The sequence below is a fragment of the Lygodium microphyllum genome, chromosome 18, assembly GCF_053477565.2.
Source record: "Lygodium microphyllum isolate KBCC chromosome 18, Lygodium_microphyllum_v1.1.10, whole genome shotgun sequence".
Classification (NCBI taxonomy): Eukaryota; Viridiplantae; Streptophyta; class Polypodiopsida; order Schizaeales; family Lygodiaceae; genus Lygodium; species Lygodium microphyllum.
This window is the reverse complement of record NC_141152.1, coordinates 79,965,243-79,984,542: the sequence shown is the minus strand read 5'-3', so window position 1 is coordinate 79,984,542 and position 19,300 is coordinate 79,965,243. Positions and strand designations below refer to the sequence as shown.

The window sequence follows — 19,300 nt, the reverse complement described above, 5'->3', positions numbered from 1 at the left end:
ACAAAGTCCGACATTCCTCCTATGCATTGCATGATTTCATCATCTTTTTACTAGGGCGCTTGGGCAAGTGAACAATTTCCCCACGAGAGACACTGCCCAAGTGGCACCTACTACATGAGCATTCTTCAACATGTAGCATTGCATCTCCACCTCACTTCTCTTGTTCCCCTTTTTGGGCCTGAGAGGGGGTGTTAAGAAACCCTTCACCCACAATTTGTGTTTTTGCATTTTTGTGTTTTGCATTTAGGGTTTGCAGCCCCAAAAGGGGCGCCATCCTAGACTGACTGTGCCTATTTATAGGCCACTCTCTCATTCATTCTTCACGGCTTATTCATTCAGTCTATCACCTCTTCTCTCAAACCTCTCCACTACCCTCACACCCCTTCAGGAGGACATTGCAGTTCATGGTTCATGGCTATCTTCATCATCTTCCTTGTGCTACAGCACCCTTGTTCCCTTGTATCACATTCACTCCATGATTTAGATCTTCATCATTCCATTCATCAAAGTTTCTTCTCTCTTCTCTTCTCTTCTCCATGTTTGTCGAGTTCACTCCGTGTTCCTCCCCGCAAACCCTAGTATCTCGCTAGTACGTCATCCTTTGACAATCAACCTGTGGTAGAGACTGACTGAGGGTAGTCCAAAACTGTCTAATGTCTCGCTGGCCATTCGAGGCGTAAATGGCCAACAAACCAATGAGTGCCTCCTCCACTCTCACCGAGACCCACATGGCTCTCCCTAGAATCAAAATACCCCAGCCCTGTAGCGACTGGGTCCACTGCTCCCCAACACACATGCATACTCCAACCTGTATCTCGGTAACACCTACAGCTGCTACCTAGTAAGTGTGACTCTGATCTGGCAGTAGCTTCCCGCAACATCGGGATATCTTGTCTGCCAAAATATGGTGCTCTTGTAACATGAGAAAATCAATCGATCCTCCAACTAGAGCTCTGTGCAAATCATGTCGCATGAGACTCCGGCCGTGCCTGAAGTGACGACCTCCGAAGCCTCGTATATTCCATGAGAGTATCCTCATGGAGTGTGTCTCAACCTCTCGGACCGGCGTGACTCTACAGCCCATGCCTGCCTCTACTGCCTCCTAGTATATACTCTATCATGTGTCCTCTCCACTATCTATGCTACAGGTGTAATGGGCGGAAGTCCTCAGAATAGGCATTTGAGTCCTCTACCTCTTGATCATTGTCCTGGGCCATCACAGCCTCTCCTGCCTGCTCAGTGTCAGATACCTAACATGGGCTAAGCTATAGGAGATCAACCTAATGAGGCAATGGTCTAGGGGACTATGGCGTATTTGTAGCCTGTTGTAGTTCCTGAGAAGCTACTGGTGTTGCTGCCTCCATGGGCTGTATCACATCAATCTGTAGTGCTGCCACTATCAATGGCTGTGAGACCTCTGGCTCTTGGGCATCCAAAGAAGTGTCTATGGGAGCAGTGGGAGGCTGCAGTGGCTCCGCATGGGCTGACCGCCTGAGGTCCCTAATCACTCTCCACCGTCCCTCTGTCTGTCTCTTCAGCTCTAGGCCCTCATGCCCTTGACTCTCGTCAGTGCATTCTCTTCGTTGATGCTGTCTCCTCCTCTGTCCAGCCTTGCATCGTCTCTAGCGCTCTGCCTCACTCCTACGCATCCTGGGTCTACCACCTCCCTCATCCCTAAAGGATGTCTGGCATCGGCGTGTCCTGGGGTATTCCGCTACAAGATGTCCAATCATCCTGCAAGGAAAGCACTGACCAAGGAGGCCTGTATAAAAGACTGGTTAGATAAGAAAGCCTCCATGAATGGAGGGAATCCTGATAGTCTAGGGAAGGCGGTGCAAAGACTCTGTGGGTACTATCACTCGGACCGATGGGTATCTGTGTGGGCCTTCTAAGACTGCATCAGCAAAGGTCCTATCCCTCTGAATGACGTGGCCAAATGCACTACCAATCTCAGAAAGGTATGGCGTAAAATACTCATCAAGGCTAGGAAAAAGATGGTGATGGCAGTGCCATGTCCATGCAATGAATAGTCCGGACCCTCGATCCATCTGTCGAGGTACCACTGAGGTCCTGACATCAAGTGGGCTGGTCGCGAGCGTTGCCTCCATCTGCTCGGGTGAGCCGAACTGGAGTCTGAAGCATCCCTTTCGAAGGGGCACTACTCGCGTGATCTTGGTTGGGGTGCCAGTAAGAGCTGACTGGATAGAGTCCTTAGACTGTGGATTGGTGGATGATCTCCAACCATTCTGCAGGTCAAGGATGATGCTTCCAGGGCTGTCACTGTCTCCCTCAGTGCCACCTCTGTGCGGGGGGCTGCACTGGAACCCCCTGGTGATGGTGGAGGACGGGGCTGCAATCTCAGGCGATACGCTAGCTCCATGTGTCTGTGGTGCGGGTGCTTCCTGGTCTGTTGGCGCAGGGTATTGCCACTGGTCTGCCTATTGGGGTTGTGAGGGGGAAGGGGAGACAAAGGTTGCATGTGCGAGGAATCTTACGAAGGCTGCAAGGGTGGATGAGGAGGCTGAGGAAGTGTCCATGGCTGGGAAGCGAGGAGAGTGTGCAGGCAAAGCAGGTTGAGGCGTGGTAAGCAAGGCAGCTGCTGTGATCCAAGGAAGTGGCTGTGGTGGGATAGAGGAGGCAGCTGTTACCACATCTAGAGTGACCATCGAGAGGATCTGTCCAGAATGTCCAATGTGACCATGTCCAGAGCTCAGCTTGCAGTCAGTCCAGCGTGACCATGTCAGGCCAGCGTCACGTCACGTCAGACCAGCATCACATCATGTCAGACCAGCATGTCACATCAGACCGTCGAGAGAGAGAGACAGTGCACTTGCCCTGCCTCCCTGGCTGCGATGAGTCTTGAAATCATAACCATGTGCTTGCTCCATTATTTCAGGTGCCATCCCGTCAGTCACCTTGTGCAACCCTATTTGTCAGCTTCCCTGTTGGCAGCCCATCCATCAGTTTCCTTGCACACAGGCCGTTTTCTATCCGATAGCAGCAGTGATGAGCCAAGCATTCAGCATGGGACAAGCAGAGAAGAAGCGCAATCTCGCAAGATGTCAGCCAGTCGAAGCGCAGTTCCTCCAGCCAACAAACATCCAATCCTTGACGAGCGTTGGACAAGTGGTGCGGTACATGACCTGATCGACCTGCTAGTCTCGTGGGTTATTTTGCTTAGTAGTCCTTTGTAGGGCTTATTTTTTACTTTGTATTTTACCTTCCCGGTTTTCCCCAAGGTGTATTGATACAATGTCCTTTTCTTTTAGAAAAAACCAAGGATACTTATTGTTTTTCAAAAACTGCCTAGGTTATTCTGTAAAAAATGCAAGATTGCAGCCCTAGTAGCAAAATCCTGTGGCCACTTTCTTCTTTGAAAAAGATGAAGACATAATCATGAAAAAATAAGCAAGAAGATTTACAAACATTTCCCTCATATGAGCCCACGATCATGACGTAGGCTGATGGACATTGGATCCTAAACCTTAAGATGATAAAGAGAACGTAGACAGCAATGAAGCAGATAAAAGAAGGGACACCCATGCTCTCTTGCATAAGACTAAAGTTGAGCAACGAAGGAATTGTGCCTTTAAATAGACAAATACTAGCTATAGCTTGATAAAAGCTGTGACTGCTCCATCACAGGACCAAACAATGGGCCGAGTGTCCAATTGGTGTTGAGGCCCATTAAGATTGGCTCATGAATCCTACAAAGGCCTAAAAAATTTGATGCCCTTTGGACCATACATCAGTTCACATCTTTTCAGATGCCAAGAAACCCTTGTTTTACAAACTTGAGGTTCTATCCTTGATTTGTTGGTGTGAAGAGCCCATGTATAAATTGTTGCAGTCTATATACTGCATCACATGCATTTGTGGTCCTTTAGTGGAACTATGGAGTCTCTTATACAAAGGGGTTGCAGCAAAAAACTGATTTGATAGGTAGCTGTCAAACAGTGCATCAAGCACATACTTCACGAATGTATTTTGTGCAATGGACTGGGCCTCCCAACATCCTTGGCCCATTTGAAAGATCCAAATACCAACATATAAGAGTACATTACACACTTAAGGCTAATGTACCACTTCGTTGGTCAAAAAAAGGCCATTCCTAGTTTGCTGTTGGGGAACTGCCCATCACCTTGACAAGATCTTGGCTACACTAACCGCAAAGCAGAAGGCTTAGTCGTTTGAAGCCAGCTCATAATTTAAAGTTGAGTATTCATCTGTCCTAAGTGAGTTATCTTATAAAGCTACTTTTTTGGGCTTATTACACATCATGTATGTATTTATACTCCTAACACAACTTGCTATAAGTTAGTACATGATGGAGGCTTTGACATGTTTTTAGACGTTCTTCGGCTTGGAGATTTTACAGATATTTTTGTGGGTAGATCATCAGTAAATGTCTTTGGGTATTTATAATGATTGGAATGTTATAACTTGATTAAAAGATCCTTGATTCAATTCAAGAATAAAATTCAAGACTCCTATCCCAATGTGATTTTGGTAGCGAAAATACCATTTCGATAGCCATTACTTACGTACTTTGATGTCCAAAACATAGGCATTCCATTACTTACTTGGACATGATAGTCTCAAGTGTTACAAACTACATGGCGGTAGTTTTTAGATTTCTCAATATGTTATGATTTTCTGATATCCTTGAATGTATGTCTTCTTTCTCTTTGCTCTCTTAGACTCTCCAAAAGATTGAGCTGTCTTTCTAACCACTCTTTTCCTTATCGAAAGTGCTTTCACTTTTGATCTTATGGCCTTGATGTATCTTGATTGAACAAAAGATAACCCAGATGCAATTTAGCTTACATGGCCACACATTTATATATCCCCTTGTTGTAGCATCATCAAATAGTAAGCAACACTTCTTACGCACACCTTCAAAGATAAATAATGTACATGAAATTCTGCACATGTCAAGTTAACCATTTATAAAGTGCAACGCACCTAATATCTTTCTAAAATGAAGGTTTCACAAGAGAATCCATAGGCTCTTATGACAGCAAGCTTGATATACCTAATAAGACCACTATGAGGGCCTATGGATTTGACCAAGATAACCAAGAGAAGAACTAAATTGACTTTTAACATCAGAACTACGATAATCGTATAAATTCTTCAATGCTAAACAAAAATTTCAAAATGAGAAGTTCACAATCTTTCCTTATTTTACTATTTTGGTAAATAGTCAATTTTCAAAACCTTATTTATTGGTACTGCACATGCTTCACTATCTCTTAGGCCTTGACATGTCCTTACCATCCCTTCTCGGAGTTTGTAATGTCGAGATACACAGTCTCTAGTGGTAGCCGTCTCTTTATAAAAAAAAGCCCAAAATATAGAGCCAGACTTAGAACTGTTGTATATAAACATATTAAATTTGAATAAATGCTAAAAAAATTGTTCATAAAAGCAAGGTACTCATAAATATTGGGTAGGACATCAACACCTTTGAAGATATTTGTTCCAATATAGTAAACCACATGGAAAGGAAGAAATGTTACCATTTGACAAGAACCATGAACTATATGAAACTGATGGGTCTTTTACTGGGATAGTTAATACAAATGATAAAGCAAAGACAGAACAAACTCTCGAAAAGACATAAAAGATGGGAAATTTTCTTGTAATATTTCACATCCAAATTCTCCATGTGACAAGAGAACACAATCATATGGATGATATAATTCTGAGAAGTTCATGCTTCAATGCACAAGTTGGTCTATCTCCCCAACCCCTGATGCTAATTGATCAGAAGTAACTTACAAAATACAGATTTGATTAAGACTTCAAGGGTGTGCACATGCAGTTGCAACTCTAACAATAGGTTTTCTCACATCTTTATTATGAAATTGGTTCTTTGGTAAAGATCTCAAGAAAAAGGTTATGGAAGTACATATTGTACCATATGCTGGTCCCAAAACACATCAACGGCAGTCTACAGTGTTTGAAGATGATGACAACTGATGATGGCAGCAAAACACAGTTCTGGCAGCAATGAAGCAAGATGACATTAGCACTCCGGAAGGTTCGCGGCTAACTGGTGAGCTGCTATAGCAGAAACTGAAAAAGCCAGACAGACTACACAAGAGAGCTTTCAAGGTCTCTAGGCAGCTAGTTCAGGCAGGACACGAGACCTCATTAAATGCACAGGTCGAGCAATGGATCACAGGATATGGGATTGACATGGACCACCTTCCCTCATTTCAGTATGATCCTAATTCCCCCTCCATACCTCTCTCTCACACCAAGAGGAACCTAGTCATGCAACAAGACCTCTACCAACTGCACATACAGCATACAAGGATCTCACCCCAACAGCCCCTTCCCCCGAAAATGCTATAATATAGAGATCACTTTATGAGGAATACAGTAGACGGTTTCATTGAGAGACCTGGATGCTTTAACATATGCATGCCACATGAGATGTGGATAGCCATTCGTCAGCTCAGGGTCTCCTCTCATCAGCTCGAGATTCAAACTAGGAGAGCAGCTCACATCCCTAAAGCTGAGAGGATATGTAGAGACTATCCTAGGACATGGAGAATGAGGAGCATTACACCTGCAGATGCAGGGCCTACAACACAGTCCGGGCTAGATAACTCATACTATTCAGAGGAGACACCTCCCTCAAACTACTCATGGAGTGACCAGACCAGTGCTGCTTGGGCAAGTTTCTGGTTAGGATTCAAAGGCTCACACATCACTACTACAGGCAAGCACACTCCACAAAGGGGAATGACAATCGCATCTCATTGATTTCTTTCAATTAGTGACTACCCATGCTGCACTACACAAAGAGGAGTGATAGTCCAGAGACCTGAGGTGATCAGAGCGACATGCTGACCATGGGTCCAAGGGTACCAAACACAGGCTACATCAGAGAGAGATGAGGGAGATCTGCCAAAGACATGAGCAATACTTGACAGAGCTAAGAGATCAATCCGAATGTTACCCCCATACTTTCTCATCAAGGATATGACATCCTGTACCCAACCGATCCTAACAAGGTGGAGTTAGTTACCAATGTGTCATCACCCACAACCACAGCTAGACATGTATTCCTCCGAAGGTTGCATTCCGTGCACGTACGGAATGTTCTGTACGGTACCATTCCGTACAATTGTACCATACGACGGTTCCGTACAGGATCTGTGCGTTCGAACTGTTACAAAAGGTGACTGTTGTATGCATGCAGAATCTGACCGTTGGTGCCACTTTTTGGGACTGTTTGGAGTTTGAAGTTTGAACTTCACTTTTTCTTTCACACTCCTCCCTCCACCACTCATAGTTCCTCTTCTCTTCTCCCTCACCTCAAGGCTCAGCCCTTATAAAAGGGCAGTCCCCCTCCCCCCCCAATCTCACCACACAAATCAGTTTGCAGCTTGCTTGTCTTCTTCAACCCTCCATCTTCTTCAATCACCCTACTCCCTCTCTCCCTCTTCCCCTCCCTTTCCCTCACCTCTTTCAAGTTTCTCCTATCCCTATCTTCAAGGATCTCTACATGGAGCTCAAGGAGATCGGTCATCAAGTCTCACACACCCAGCGGGGGCATCGAGTTGTTGCTGGAGTTGCGAGCACCAGGACCACCATTGTACCACCCATTAGGACCTACATGAGGCAAGGCTCGGGGAGTTCCTCTACTGCACATGCAAATGTTACAATCTGCAAAGGATGCTCCAATTAGAGAGCATGAGTATGATGATGACAGCAACGTCATCGGTGATGGGGACTTTGTTGAGGTGTCTAATCCCTCTTCTAGAGAGGGCAACTCCACCTTCCAATGTATCTAGGCCTAATGACGAGTCCTCATGAGTGATGAGCCATTTTGTATTTTTTCATTTAGAGTCTTTTCATGGGCATTGAGAGATAGGCTATAGTATCTACCATGGCAAATGCCATTTTATATCTTTTTCTCTCACTCAATCAAACATGTTACACTTTATCCAACTCTAGTTTAAAGTTTCAACTCTTATGTGGCCTTGCAATTGTTGTCTAAACTTAAATCCATGGAAGTTTTGTGCATTCCATGATCTATCTTTAAGCTGCATAATTTATGTGTGTATAAGCTGATTTCATATATAATTTTATGTGTATTTTTTGAATGAACTATGAAATAATGTATTTTATTCTTAAAATTTTTGTATACGTACTAAACTGCACATATTTGCATATTGAACATATCGTATTAAATGTACGAAACCACCCTGATTGCTCCATATATCCCCCACCCCCCCCCCCCCCCCCCCAAATAATTGTTTGCCTACTTTCACCCATACTATTTGAACTATACCTAGACAAGGTTCCCAACTACATTGATAGGGGAGGTGGAGCTAGAGCTAGCCTAGTTGGTGTTAATACCAATACTATATATGTTGATGATATTGTACTCATTTCAAACACATCGGATGGCTTGCACCATCACTTGAATGCATCTATATACCTTTTGCAAAGATATAGATGTCACACTGAATCTTAGACAAACCAAAGTCATGGTCTTCAACTCTTCCGTAGTATGGGTAACCCAATCTACATATCACTTCACATTTGGAGGAGATATAGTGGAGCATGTGAGAGAATATGTATACTTGGGAGTTACTTTCTATGGCCCAAGATTCTCATTGAGGATGGCAACTAAGGCCCAAGGCTATGTGGCCCTAAGGGCCCTTGAGAGCCCGTGTGCCACATACAATTTTAGAAACCTCCCACCAAACAATGGTTGTTCCACACTCTAGGCACACATACTATTGAGCTTTTTAGATTCAAGGGGTATGTTGGGGGATTTTTAATCAGCAAGGGTAGTTTGAGGATTTCAAGAGTATATTTGGTTTGGTTAGAAGAAAACAAGTGCGCATGAGGACTCCTACATAGAAGCATTGGCGCGCGTGCACGCACACACACACATATAGAGAGAGAGAGAGATCATGTCATTCAATCCCTATACACATGGTCATCTAGAAAATGAAACACAATGGCTTGAATCCAAGTTTATAGATAGAAAGGCGAGCATACACATGAAAGTGTGGATACTTGGTGAGAGTTGAGTTATGATGTCTAGGATACATAGAGAGGCCATTGAAAATGCTGATATCACGCATGATCAAGAATAAGCAGTCCACCCCACTCCCTATCATCAAAGCAAAGTTAGCGATAGCACCTATGGTTGTAGAGGCACTTTTTAGAGCAATGACTTTCTTATATCGGATATGGGAGCTCCCATGCCACACATATTCCAAATTGGCATTGACTTCCTCTAGACACCTAGCAGAGGCAAATGAAAAGCAATGTTGGTACTCACAGATGGCAACGTGGATGAGATTACATCCGCTGGACATCAATTGGCTCTTTCCCTTTGACTACAACCTAGACCATCCTACACTCCCCCTCAGCTAATCTAAGTTGAATTCGGTCATTAGGGCCAATGTCTTGAGAATCAAGATACAAAAGACTTGGATCCAATCACCTCTCCCTCTAGGACCAAAGATGGATTTTACCGACGCCACTCCCTACCCCTCTCTAAGGATGGATTTACTGTCCAACCACAGTATATGGACACGCTACTCCCCACATGATGCAAGTTGCAATTGGACACATACACACCTCCTCCCATCAACTGAGGATAGAAACAAGTAGGTGGACAAATATTCCAATAGAGGATAGGATATGCTAGCTCTACGATAGAGAACCCGAGACAAAGAAACACTACATATACAGATGTATAGTGTACTATGACGTACGAGGAAGGTATCTATCTCTTCCCTAAGGGCTTTGACCCCTCCACGATGTCATGGAATATGAGTATCGATAACTTTTCAATCACTGAATTCTCTACGACTGGGGCTCCTAAGTCCCCTAATGACCAGGTCATGTTGTTCCTAAACGAGCTCCCAAGGAAATACTTTAACTTTGTGCAGTAGGTCATCTCGCAGCCCACTATGCCCACATTCCATGAATTTGAGTGCCAGCTCTTGTGATATGCTATGCCATTCGATCAATTTCATGGGGCATCTCTTGGGGACCCTTGTTGCCACTTCTCAAAAGGGACAGTAAGGGAAGGTTAAGAAACCTCAAAATTCCACTCAGACCTCATCTAGTGAGACCCAAGGGAATAGCCAATCCTCTCTTAAACTAGGGAGGCAGAATGTATCTACGAAGAATAGGTATTGTCAACATTGTTAGAAGGCTGGCCATTTTGACAACGAGTGTCGATCCAAGAAAGGCAAGAGGCACACAGCCAAAATCCAAGTCTCAAACCCCCATACCCCAATAGGGTAACCCCCAACAAGGGAAGTAGGGTGGTGGCAACCAATCTCAAGGGCCATGGAAAGCTCAATCTCACGCTGCCACCGGTCAGCCATCACAGTCGACAACGTTCTCAACGCCAGAGGGCTTGTCTGATTGGTCTCCGAAGGCTTACATCATCTCTTTAGAGACTTACATCAAATGCAAGTCTCGTTCATATCTGTGAGCTATCTTCCGAGAAGACGGTCGCAGAGACCCACTTGTCACAGCCGAGCACTTCTACTCCTTGGATTGTGGACAGTAGATCTACTCATCACATGACTCCTAAAAATGACATTTTTCTCACCAAACATCGTGCAGCTGGGAGAGTCAGAGTAGAGAACAATTCCTCGGTCAAGATCCAAGCTTATGGTCACATCAATTTTGCCACTGATGAGGGTCCAGATCGCACTACTCTAGACGATGTTTATCATGTCTCCTAGCTTGTGATGAACTTATTGTCTATTCAGTAGCTTTGTTAGTTGGGGCGAGCAATCTTCTTTACATCAGCAGCAGTCGAAGTCATTCATGACAAGACTGGTTTAGTCATTGCTCGCGGCAAGGCACAGCCTAATGCTAGCCAGTCATTTCTTGGACAGTACAGACGTTAGTGCCACGTCAGCACCTATAATCGGACAGGTTGTTGTAGTCGGACAGTATTTACTGCAGTCGGCCGACCTGCTGCAAATATTTCCTATTTTCGGCTATTTATAGCCAGTTTTTTGGCACACTTCTGTATTCATTATTCAAATTCTGATCTTGAAGATCTGTTGGCTGAGATAGACTGTGCTCGGGCTGACGGAGATCGAGGTCATCAAGTCAGAGACGTACACAGATATTTCCTCTGTCCCCTTGTGTATTTCTGCACTCTTATACAGCATATTACACCGCAGATTTTCTGCGTTTACATTGTCTCTTTTCTCTCTCTCTCTTCTCTCTATGTTCACTCTCTCTCAGTCTTTGTCCTACGCTTCCGCATCACTACACTCTGACATGGTATCAGAGAGGTGAAGATGGACTGACTGAGGGCTAAACCTATCTGAAGAGGAGATTTCATCACAACACAAGGCTGCGTTTCCAGGTTTCGAGGATGAGCGGAGGGTTGCGCATTGGATCAAGGCTGAAGGGAGCGTGGGCATGTAGGAAAGGAGTCCAATTTGTGAATTTGCTGAAGGTTAAACCTATCTGAAGAGGAGATTTCATCACAACACAAGGCTGCGTTTCCAGGTTTCGAGGATGAGCGGGAGGGTTGCGCATTGGATCAAGGCTGAAGGTAGCGTGGGCATGCAGGAAAGGAGTCCAATTTGTGAATTTGCTGAAGGTTATTGCTGTTTGAAGTTGAGGAAGGCTGCGCTTGAGGCTTTCCATTGCAGATTTTACCTTTTCATCGCCTCCGGCGGGGCGAAGAAGGTTTGGGCAGCGGAGGAATCAGTCCTAGAAGGCTGCGTTTTCACAGTCAGAGGGGGTTACTTTTGCGTTTGTGCAGGTATTGCACGTTAACATGTCTTCAGAGACTGATTTGGAGTTCCAGGCAATCATGGACAGGAAGGTGCATGTCCTACCAGCTCTTCCAACGGATCAAAAGCTTGATGGTGACAATTACCGCATCTGGGTTGGCCATTTTAGAGTCTTATGATTTGGCAGAACCGGTGATGGAGGAGATTAACAGGCCCTCGGTGAGGGATGAGTCCAAACTCTCTTCCAATGCTCATGCAAAGTTGACCAAGGCCCAGTCTCATTGGGACAAACTGAATGCCAGGATTCGATCTTTTCTGTTTCTGTCTTGCACCACAGCTGTGATAGCTCACATCGAGCACTTGATGGTGGCTCGTGAGATATGACTGGAGCTCGATCAAATGTACAACCGGATGACCCTGATGAAGAGGGTTTCTTTGGAGGTGCAGATGCGGACTTTGTCCGTGAATGAGTCTTCTTCGCTTCGGGAACACATCAACAAGCTTCGACAGCTTTAGATGCAAGTTCAAAATGCAGGGAAGCCTATTTCCTCCAAATACATGGCGATCACTTTACTATCCCAGTTGCCGCCACGATTCAGTACTTTTTATTCCGCTCTTATTGCTTCAGGACAGGAGTAGACTCTTTGGTGGGAAGAGTTGGTTCCTATGGTCTTGGACCAGGAGGAACAATTGAAGGGACAGAATGCTTCCAAATCGGAGGCATTGGTTGGTCAAGCCTCTCAGAAGAAGCGGAAGGACCAAAAGAAGAAGGAGGACAACAAATCCAAAAAGGACAAGGAGAAGGAATCAACTTGCCATATTTGTGGCAAGACCAGTCACTGGAAGAAGGATTGCCTCGACAAAGACAAGAAGGATACCAAGAAGAAGGACACGAAGGACTCTAGAGCGGTGGCTACACCCTCATCTGCTTTTCTACACTTAGCAGTCATTGAGAACTCTACACCGACAACTTTTGATGCTGCGATGACAACTCTCCATGCTCGAGAGTGGATTGTGGACAACGGTCCCTCACGACACATGCCTCCTTCTTCCCTTGGTGTTGCCCATTTGCGACCTTTGCGTGGGCAGATTCTCATTGGAGACAGCTCTTCTGTGTCTATTGTTGCGCGGGGTGAGATGCAGCTTATTCCAGATGGACGTGGTGGTACCCACACCTCTGAGGTATTGCATGTGCCAAGATTGGGGTATCATTTACTTTCGTTTCATAAGATTTGTGCTCTTGGCCTCTTGGTGGAGTTTGACAGTGACACTGTTCGAGTCCTTGATTGTGAATCGAGGAAGGTTCTCTCTGCAGGGCATGAGGAGAATGGAGTCAAAGTGCAACAATGCGGAAGCGTAGGACAAAGACTCAGAGGAATGGCACTTGGTCTCTTGTGCCTCGTCCCTCTCACAAGAAGGTGATTGGTGTCAAGTGGGTCTTCAAGACCAAGTACCTTAGTGATGGTTCTTTGGACAAGCACAAGGCTCGCCCTATTACTAAAGGTTTCGCTCAACGCCCAGGCATTGATTTCCATGATACTTTTGCCCCCACTGCTCGTATGGTGACTATTCGAACTGTTCTTGCCTTGGCTGGCCATAGGAAATGGCCTGTTTATCAGCTGAATGTGAAGTCGGCCTTTCTGAATGGTGACTTGCAGGAGGAGATCTATGTTGAGCAGCCTCTTGGCTTTGGATCCTCCGATGGAAAAGTTTACAGGTTGAAGAAGGCCTTATATGGCCTCAAGCAGACTCCGCGTGCATGGACCGAGAAGATTGACTCATTTCTTCAGTTGAAGTTGGGATATCAGCGCTCCAAGGCCGATCCGTAGCTTTATGTGCACACTTCCGAGGTTGGTCGTGTGTTGTTTGTGTTGTATGTTGATGATTGATTTTGACAAGGGATTGTGCACAGAAGGTCCGAGAGACCAAGACAGCTTTACATCAGGCATTCGAGATGACGGACTTGGGGCTTCTTCATTTCTTCTTGGGTCACGAGATTTATCAGTCTCAGAGGGGGATTTTCATCTCTCAGCAGAGGTACATTCAGGAGCTCTTGGTGACTTTCGAGATGGAGACTTTTCGACCCATTACTACTCCTATGGATCCGAATTGGAAGGCCACTTCACACTCAAATTCTCCCGTGATGGATGCTTCATGCTACCGTCAGTTGATTGGATCCTTGATTTGGCTTCTCAACACTCGTATTGATCTTTGTTTTGCTATGGGTCTTTTGGCAGGGTTCATGACGGAACCCAAACAGGTGCATTGGCAGGCTGCCTTGAGGATTCTTTGGTATTTGAGGGGGACCTCTGACTTAGGGATTTCTTATCCCGCAGGTACAAATGCTACAGATCTGGTTCTTGCGGGTTGGAGTGACTCCGATTGGGCTGGCGATGTGGACCACCGACGGTCTACTACAAGCTATTGTTTTATCTTGGGTACAAGTGTTATCTCTTGGAGTAGCAAGAAGCAGCCCATAGTAGCCCTTTCTTCTACTAAGGCGAAGTATCGAGCTGTGTCTTCCATCACATGTGAGGTTGTGTGGCTTCAAATATTGTTGGAGGAGCTTGGCTGCCCCCAGACTCGCGTCCTATTCTTCTGTGGTGCCACAATGAGAGTTGCATTGCCTTGGTACGGAATCCCGTATTCCCTGCCCGGACAAAGCACATTGAGATCTAGTATCACTTCATTCGGGAGAAGCTTCTGGATGGGACCATTGATATGGAGTACTGCAAGACCAAGGATAATCTTGCAGATTTGTTCATGAAGGCGCTTCCCCAAGCTCTTCTTCGGCAACATTCCAGATCCCTCAGTCTTTTGACCCGTCCAGGATCTGAGAGGGGGTGTTAGCTAGTCATTTCCTGGACAGTACGGATTGTCAGTGCCACATCAGCAGGTGCCACGTCAGCACCTGCAATCGGACGGGCTGCTGCAGTCGGACAGTATTTACTGTAGTCGACCTGCAATTATTTCCTATTTTTTGGCCATTTATAGCCGGTTTTTTGGCACACTTCTGTATTCATTATTCAGATTCTGATCTTGAAGATTTGTTGGCTGAGACAGACTCTGCTCGGGCTGACAGAGATCGAGGTCATCAAGTCGGAGACATACACAGATATTTCCTCTACCCCCTTGTGTATTTCTGCACTTTTATACAGCATATTACACCGCAGATTTTCTGCGTTTAACGCACTTTCTTACCGTGTCAACAGCTGAGAACTCGGAGTTCCATCGCTTCCAGGCTTTAGCCGCTGCACAGAAGCTTCAAGTACTGAGTGTCTATGGCACTACCGCTTAGGATATCTTGGATACAACTCTCTTTATGAGTTGTTGCATCCCCAAATGGTTGATGGCATTCCTAGCCTGAAGCTATCTTGAGAGGTCTATAAAGCATGTCAGCTAGGTAAGCAGCATCGTACCCCATTCCCATATCAATCCACTCATAGAGCTAAGGCTCCATTGAGATTGATTCACGTTGATCCTTGTGGACCGATGCCCACTGCCACCTTAAATGGTGTGCTTTACTTCTTTTTGAGAGTGGATGATTTCTCTCAATACATATGGGTGTACTTTCTCAAGCACAAGCCTGATGCTTTCATCTATTTCAGTGCTTGGGTGCTGCTAGTTCATAACTAGACTAGACGTCGTGTAGGTACCATGAGGAGTGATAGTGGTGGCGAGTTTATCTCCATGAGTTTTCTAAGTTTCTACAAGAGCATGGCGTTTCTCGCCAGCTCACCTCTACCAACTCCCCTTCCCAAAATGGAGTCGTAGAGCATAGGAATCGGGCAGTCTTAAATATGGGATGCTCTATGTTGTTCGCACCAGATCTTCCCGATTGTCAATGGGTTGAGGCTGTTAGCAATGCAATGTACATCCTCAATTGATGCATGACCATGGCAGTCCCTTAGCGGACTCCCTACGAGGCAGGGATGAGTTCTTACAGACTCATGGATACCATTCTACTCCCTATGATCCAAATCTCTATGTGTGCATTACATGTGCGGAGGTTAGCTATATCATGTTGTATGTCAATGATTTACTTATCACTCGTTGTGATTCTTCTGTCATAGCGGAAATTAAGGCCAAGCTTTGTTCTACCTTTGAGATGGCTGAACTTGGTCTATTTATCTTATTTCTTGGGGATGGAGGTAGTTTGTTCTAGGGGAAGTATTTGCGTCTCACAACAAAAGTACACCCTTCAACTAGTGGAATAGTATTGCATGGATCAGACATGGCCTGTGGCCACACCTCTTGATCCCACTATCCATTTGTTGAAGGATACCCTAGGTTAGCCCTTCGATACATACACCTATTGATCTGTTATAGGGAAGCTTCTTTGGTTGATTCGTACTAGGCCAGAGTTAGCATACTCAGTTAGTATTCTTAGTCAGTATTTTTTAGCACCTAGGATGTCACATTGGATTACTTGTCTTCGTGTGTTGAGATATTTGTGGTGTACTTTTCATTATGAACTAACTTATGGACATGGTTTTGCTTGCAGGGTTACACCAATTCTCACTGGGCAAGAGATCCTGACACACGGCATTCCCATGGTGGTTACCTCTTTTCCTTGGGCACGGCTCCCGTTTCTTCGTCAAGCTATAAGGAGGAGACAGTAGCGGCTTCCACGACAGAGGTAGTATAGGGCTAAGGCCATCTATCTAAGGAGCTTACTGGCTGCACTTCAATTTCCTTGTGTTTCTCCTACAGTTGTCTACTGCAATAACCAAAGTGTCATTACCCTTGCGGGCAATTCGATCATCACCCCTCGAACGCAGCATGTGAAAGTCCACTTCCACTACACCAAAGAGCAGGTTGAGCTAGGCACTATTAGCCTAGAGTTTGGGCCTTCAAACCACAATTTTGCAGACATTTTGACCAAAGTGGTCAATCGACCAATCCTACAGTACATCCTACCTCAGATTGGATCCACCCTCCTCTACTTCTTCAAATTGATGGGGATAGGGTGCTTCCCTCTTGCTTCTTTCTCCAATTTGAGGGAGGGTGGTTTCTTCTCTTGTTCAGTATCAGTGATAATGTTTACAATTTAGCTTTAGACATTTCAGACATTTATTTATTATGTATTGTATATTATGAACATTTGTAACTTCATCCGCACTCTGAGGATGACATGATTGTAAAAGTACACTGGGACAAGTGGACAATTCCCCAATGCAGGCACTGTCCAGTGGCACCATTGCATCACATTATGCATGAGCATGAAATCTTGCATATCCCTTTGCATTACCCCATGCATTGGCATTCTGTTCATGTAAACATGCATTTGTGCGCATTTATCCCTTTTCGGTCTTTCATGAGTGGTCGACTCTAGATCCACCATATTTGTGGTATTGCACATGGCAGTTCTCCAGGTCACTTTCCCCATGCTTGCTTGCTTGTCTTGCTAAACTCCCCATCTTTCTTTTTTTTGTCTCTTCACATATTCTCCATAAGATTGGTCCATACACATACTTCAATATCCCTGGGCACTTATTCAAATAGTGTGTGGGATTGCTTTGCTTGTATAAAGGTAATGGGGCCATCCATCCTAATTTATCTGTACTTCGGTAAACAATGACTCGATAGGACGAAAATTGAGTTCAAACCCTCACTGCTAAATCTTTTGGAAAAATCAAACCAACCGCCCTTTTTTTAAAAAAAACCATTGCTGATTCCATCCACCTTTGTAGGACTTGGTAGGCCCTTGGGCAGCTAATGCACACCCTTGGTCTGATGCCCTAGCCTCTCTGGGGTGATCAGTTGGGCTCCCTTGGTAAGATAACCATCACCTCTGTAATCTTGGTAGGTCACTGGGCAGCCAACGTGCACCCTTTGCCCGATGCCCTGGCTCCTTTGGGGTGAGACACCTTGAGGTGAAAGACTAATATGTTAAGGGCTTATTTCTCAAGCTCTGTTTTGGACTTGAGAGGGGGTATTGAGCTAATAATGCATTAGCTTAAAGACATGCTTAATTAATGAAGAAAACCTTTTATTTTAAAAAGAAACGCAATCCTAGAGAGTTAATGTGTCCCACATGCAAAACCTTAATTTGGGTGCCCCAAACTTTCTATAAATAGGCATACAGCCAACACTCTCTCTTAATCTCTTTTTTGCTGATTTCATGTCTTTCAGCTTGCTGCCCACACCTGGGACGCAAAGGACATCGCGGTCCAAGCTGGTCATTGCTGTCTACAACAGTCTAGCGCCTGTTTCCAGCCTACCACACACTGTTCGAAGCTGATTTTAGCCTGATGACTATTGCTGCTGGTTTTCCCTACTGTCACCAGCCTGGCATGTCATCAATTAGCCTATGTTTGCTGTTTGGAGCTGCCACCTGCTTAGTTTTCTCTCTCCTCAACTGTTGCCTCATCCTGCAAGCTGTCGCCCAGCCTCTACTGACTGCATTTGGCAATTTTCTCCCTCCTATAGCTGTTGCCTGGCCTAAACAAGCTGCATTTTGCTGTTCTCTCTCTCCTCACCTGTGTTTTGTCTTTCTCTCTCCTACACTGCAGGTCTACATCAAATCTAACCTTCCTTGGTTGCATTTGCTGATGTTCGACATTCGGAGACTGCCTTGCTGCATTTCAAGATCTGTTCGGAGTATGACACACTCTCCATCTCATTACCCATGCCCTAATCCTCAAGATACAGGAATTTGTGGTACAATATTCACACTCTACATACTTTGTTTGCTGCATGAGCCTCATATATTCAGCAATCATTCACTTTATTATTTTCTGTGTTCACCCTAAACCTAACTGTGTTCTATGTTATCAATTTGTGTTTTGTCGTACGATTGGTATTGTGTTTTTGTGTTTAGAGCATCTCGTCACATTTTCCACACTCGCATCCTACACAAAAAGCCTCCATTGGGGTGATACCTAGGCATAACCGGTATGATAACAAGGGCTAGGAAACGAGAGCTCGCCTACAAAGAGAGGTAGCAATGGGATCCACTATCCAAAGGCGATTACGATTACTCATCAAATGCCTCATACAGCAAAAGATCAGAGCATTCCTAGCCCAATTGGAGAGATGCCTATACCAACTATTCCTAAGTCAGGATTCTAGACAGGTCTGGAATTTGGAGCAGATCTCTTCACTCTAGGAGCAATACAAGTGGAAGTAGTGGATTCATATATCTACCAAGGGTTCACATTTACAACATCCATTGGGAGACTCGCCATAGCACAAGTAGCTAGAGATCGACCCACATGAGGATATGCAGCATTAGCCATGCTAGAGAGAGAATATTATCAAGCGTAATTCAATGAGCTCCAAACACAGAGGTGGTTATTTGACACATTGGGCATACCAACCATGATGTACACAACACTAGTCTAGACCCCTAGCCTAGCTACATATCTATGGGTACAGGTTAAGAGACCACAAATTATCATGCTCCTATGATCTGCAATAAACCATCGATACCACATGAAATCCTTAGAGCAAAGTTTGCAACACCTCCCATGATGACAGAAGCCCTCTTCTAGACCATCACCTTTATACATAGAGTACAAGACAAGCACCCAAAAAGATTT

The 19,300-nt window shown here is 44.9% G+C and overlaps 1 protein-coding gene across 2 annotated transcripts in view; it reads right to left on the bottom strand.

The window, feature by feature from the left end:
• The window catches only part of LOC148021065 (methylthioribose-1-phosphate isomerase-like), a 158,827-nt gene that overhangs the window by 122,143 nt on the left and 17,384 nt on the right, over positions 1–19,300 (bottom strand). For both annotated transcript variants that reach the window (XM_087698920.1, XM_087698919.1), the window contains exon 2: positions 5,278–5,333. In XM_087698920.1, coding sequence (XP_087555046.1) covers positions 5,278–5,333 — 56 coding nt within the window. The remainder of the gene's footprint in view (positions 1–5,277; positions 5,334–19,300) is intronic.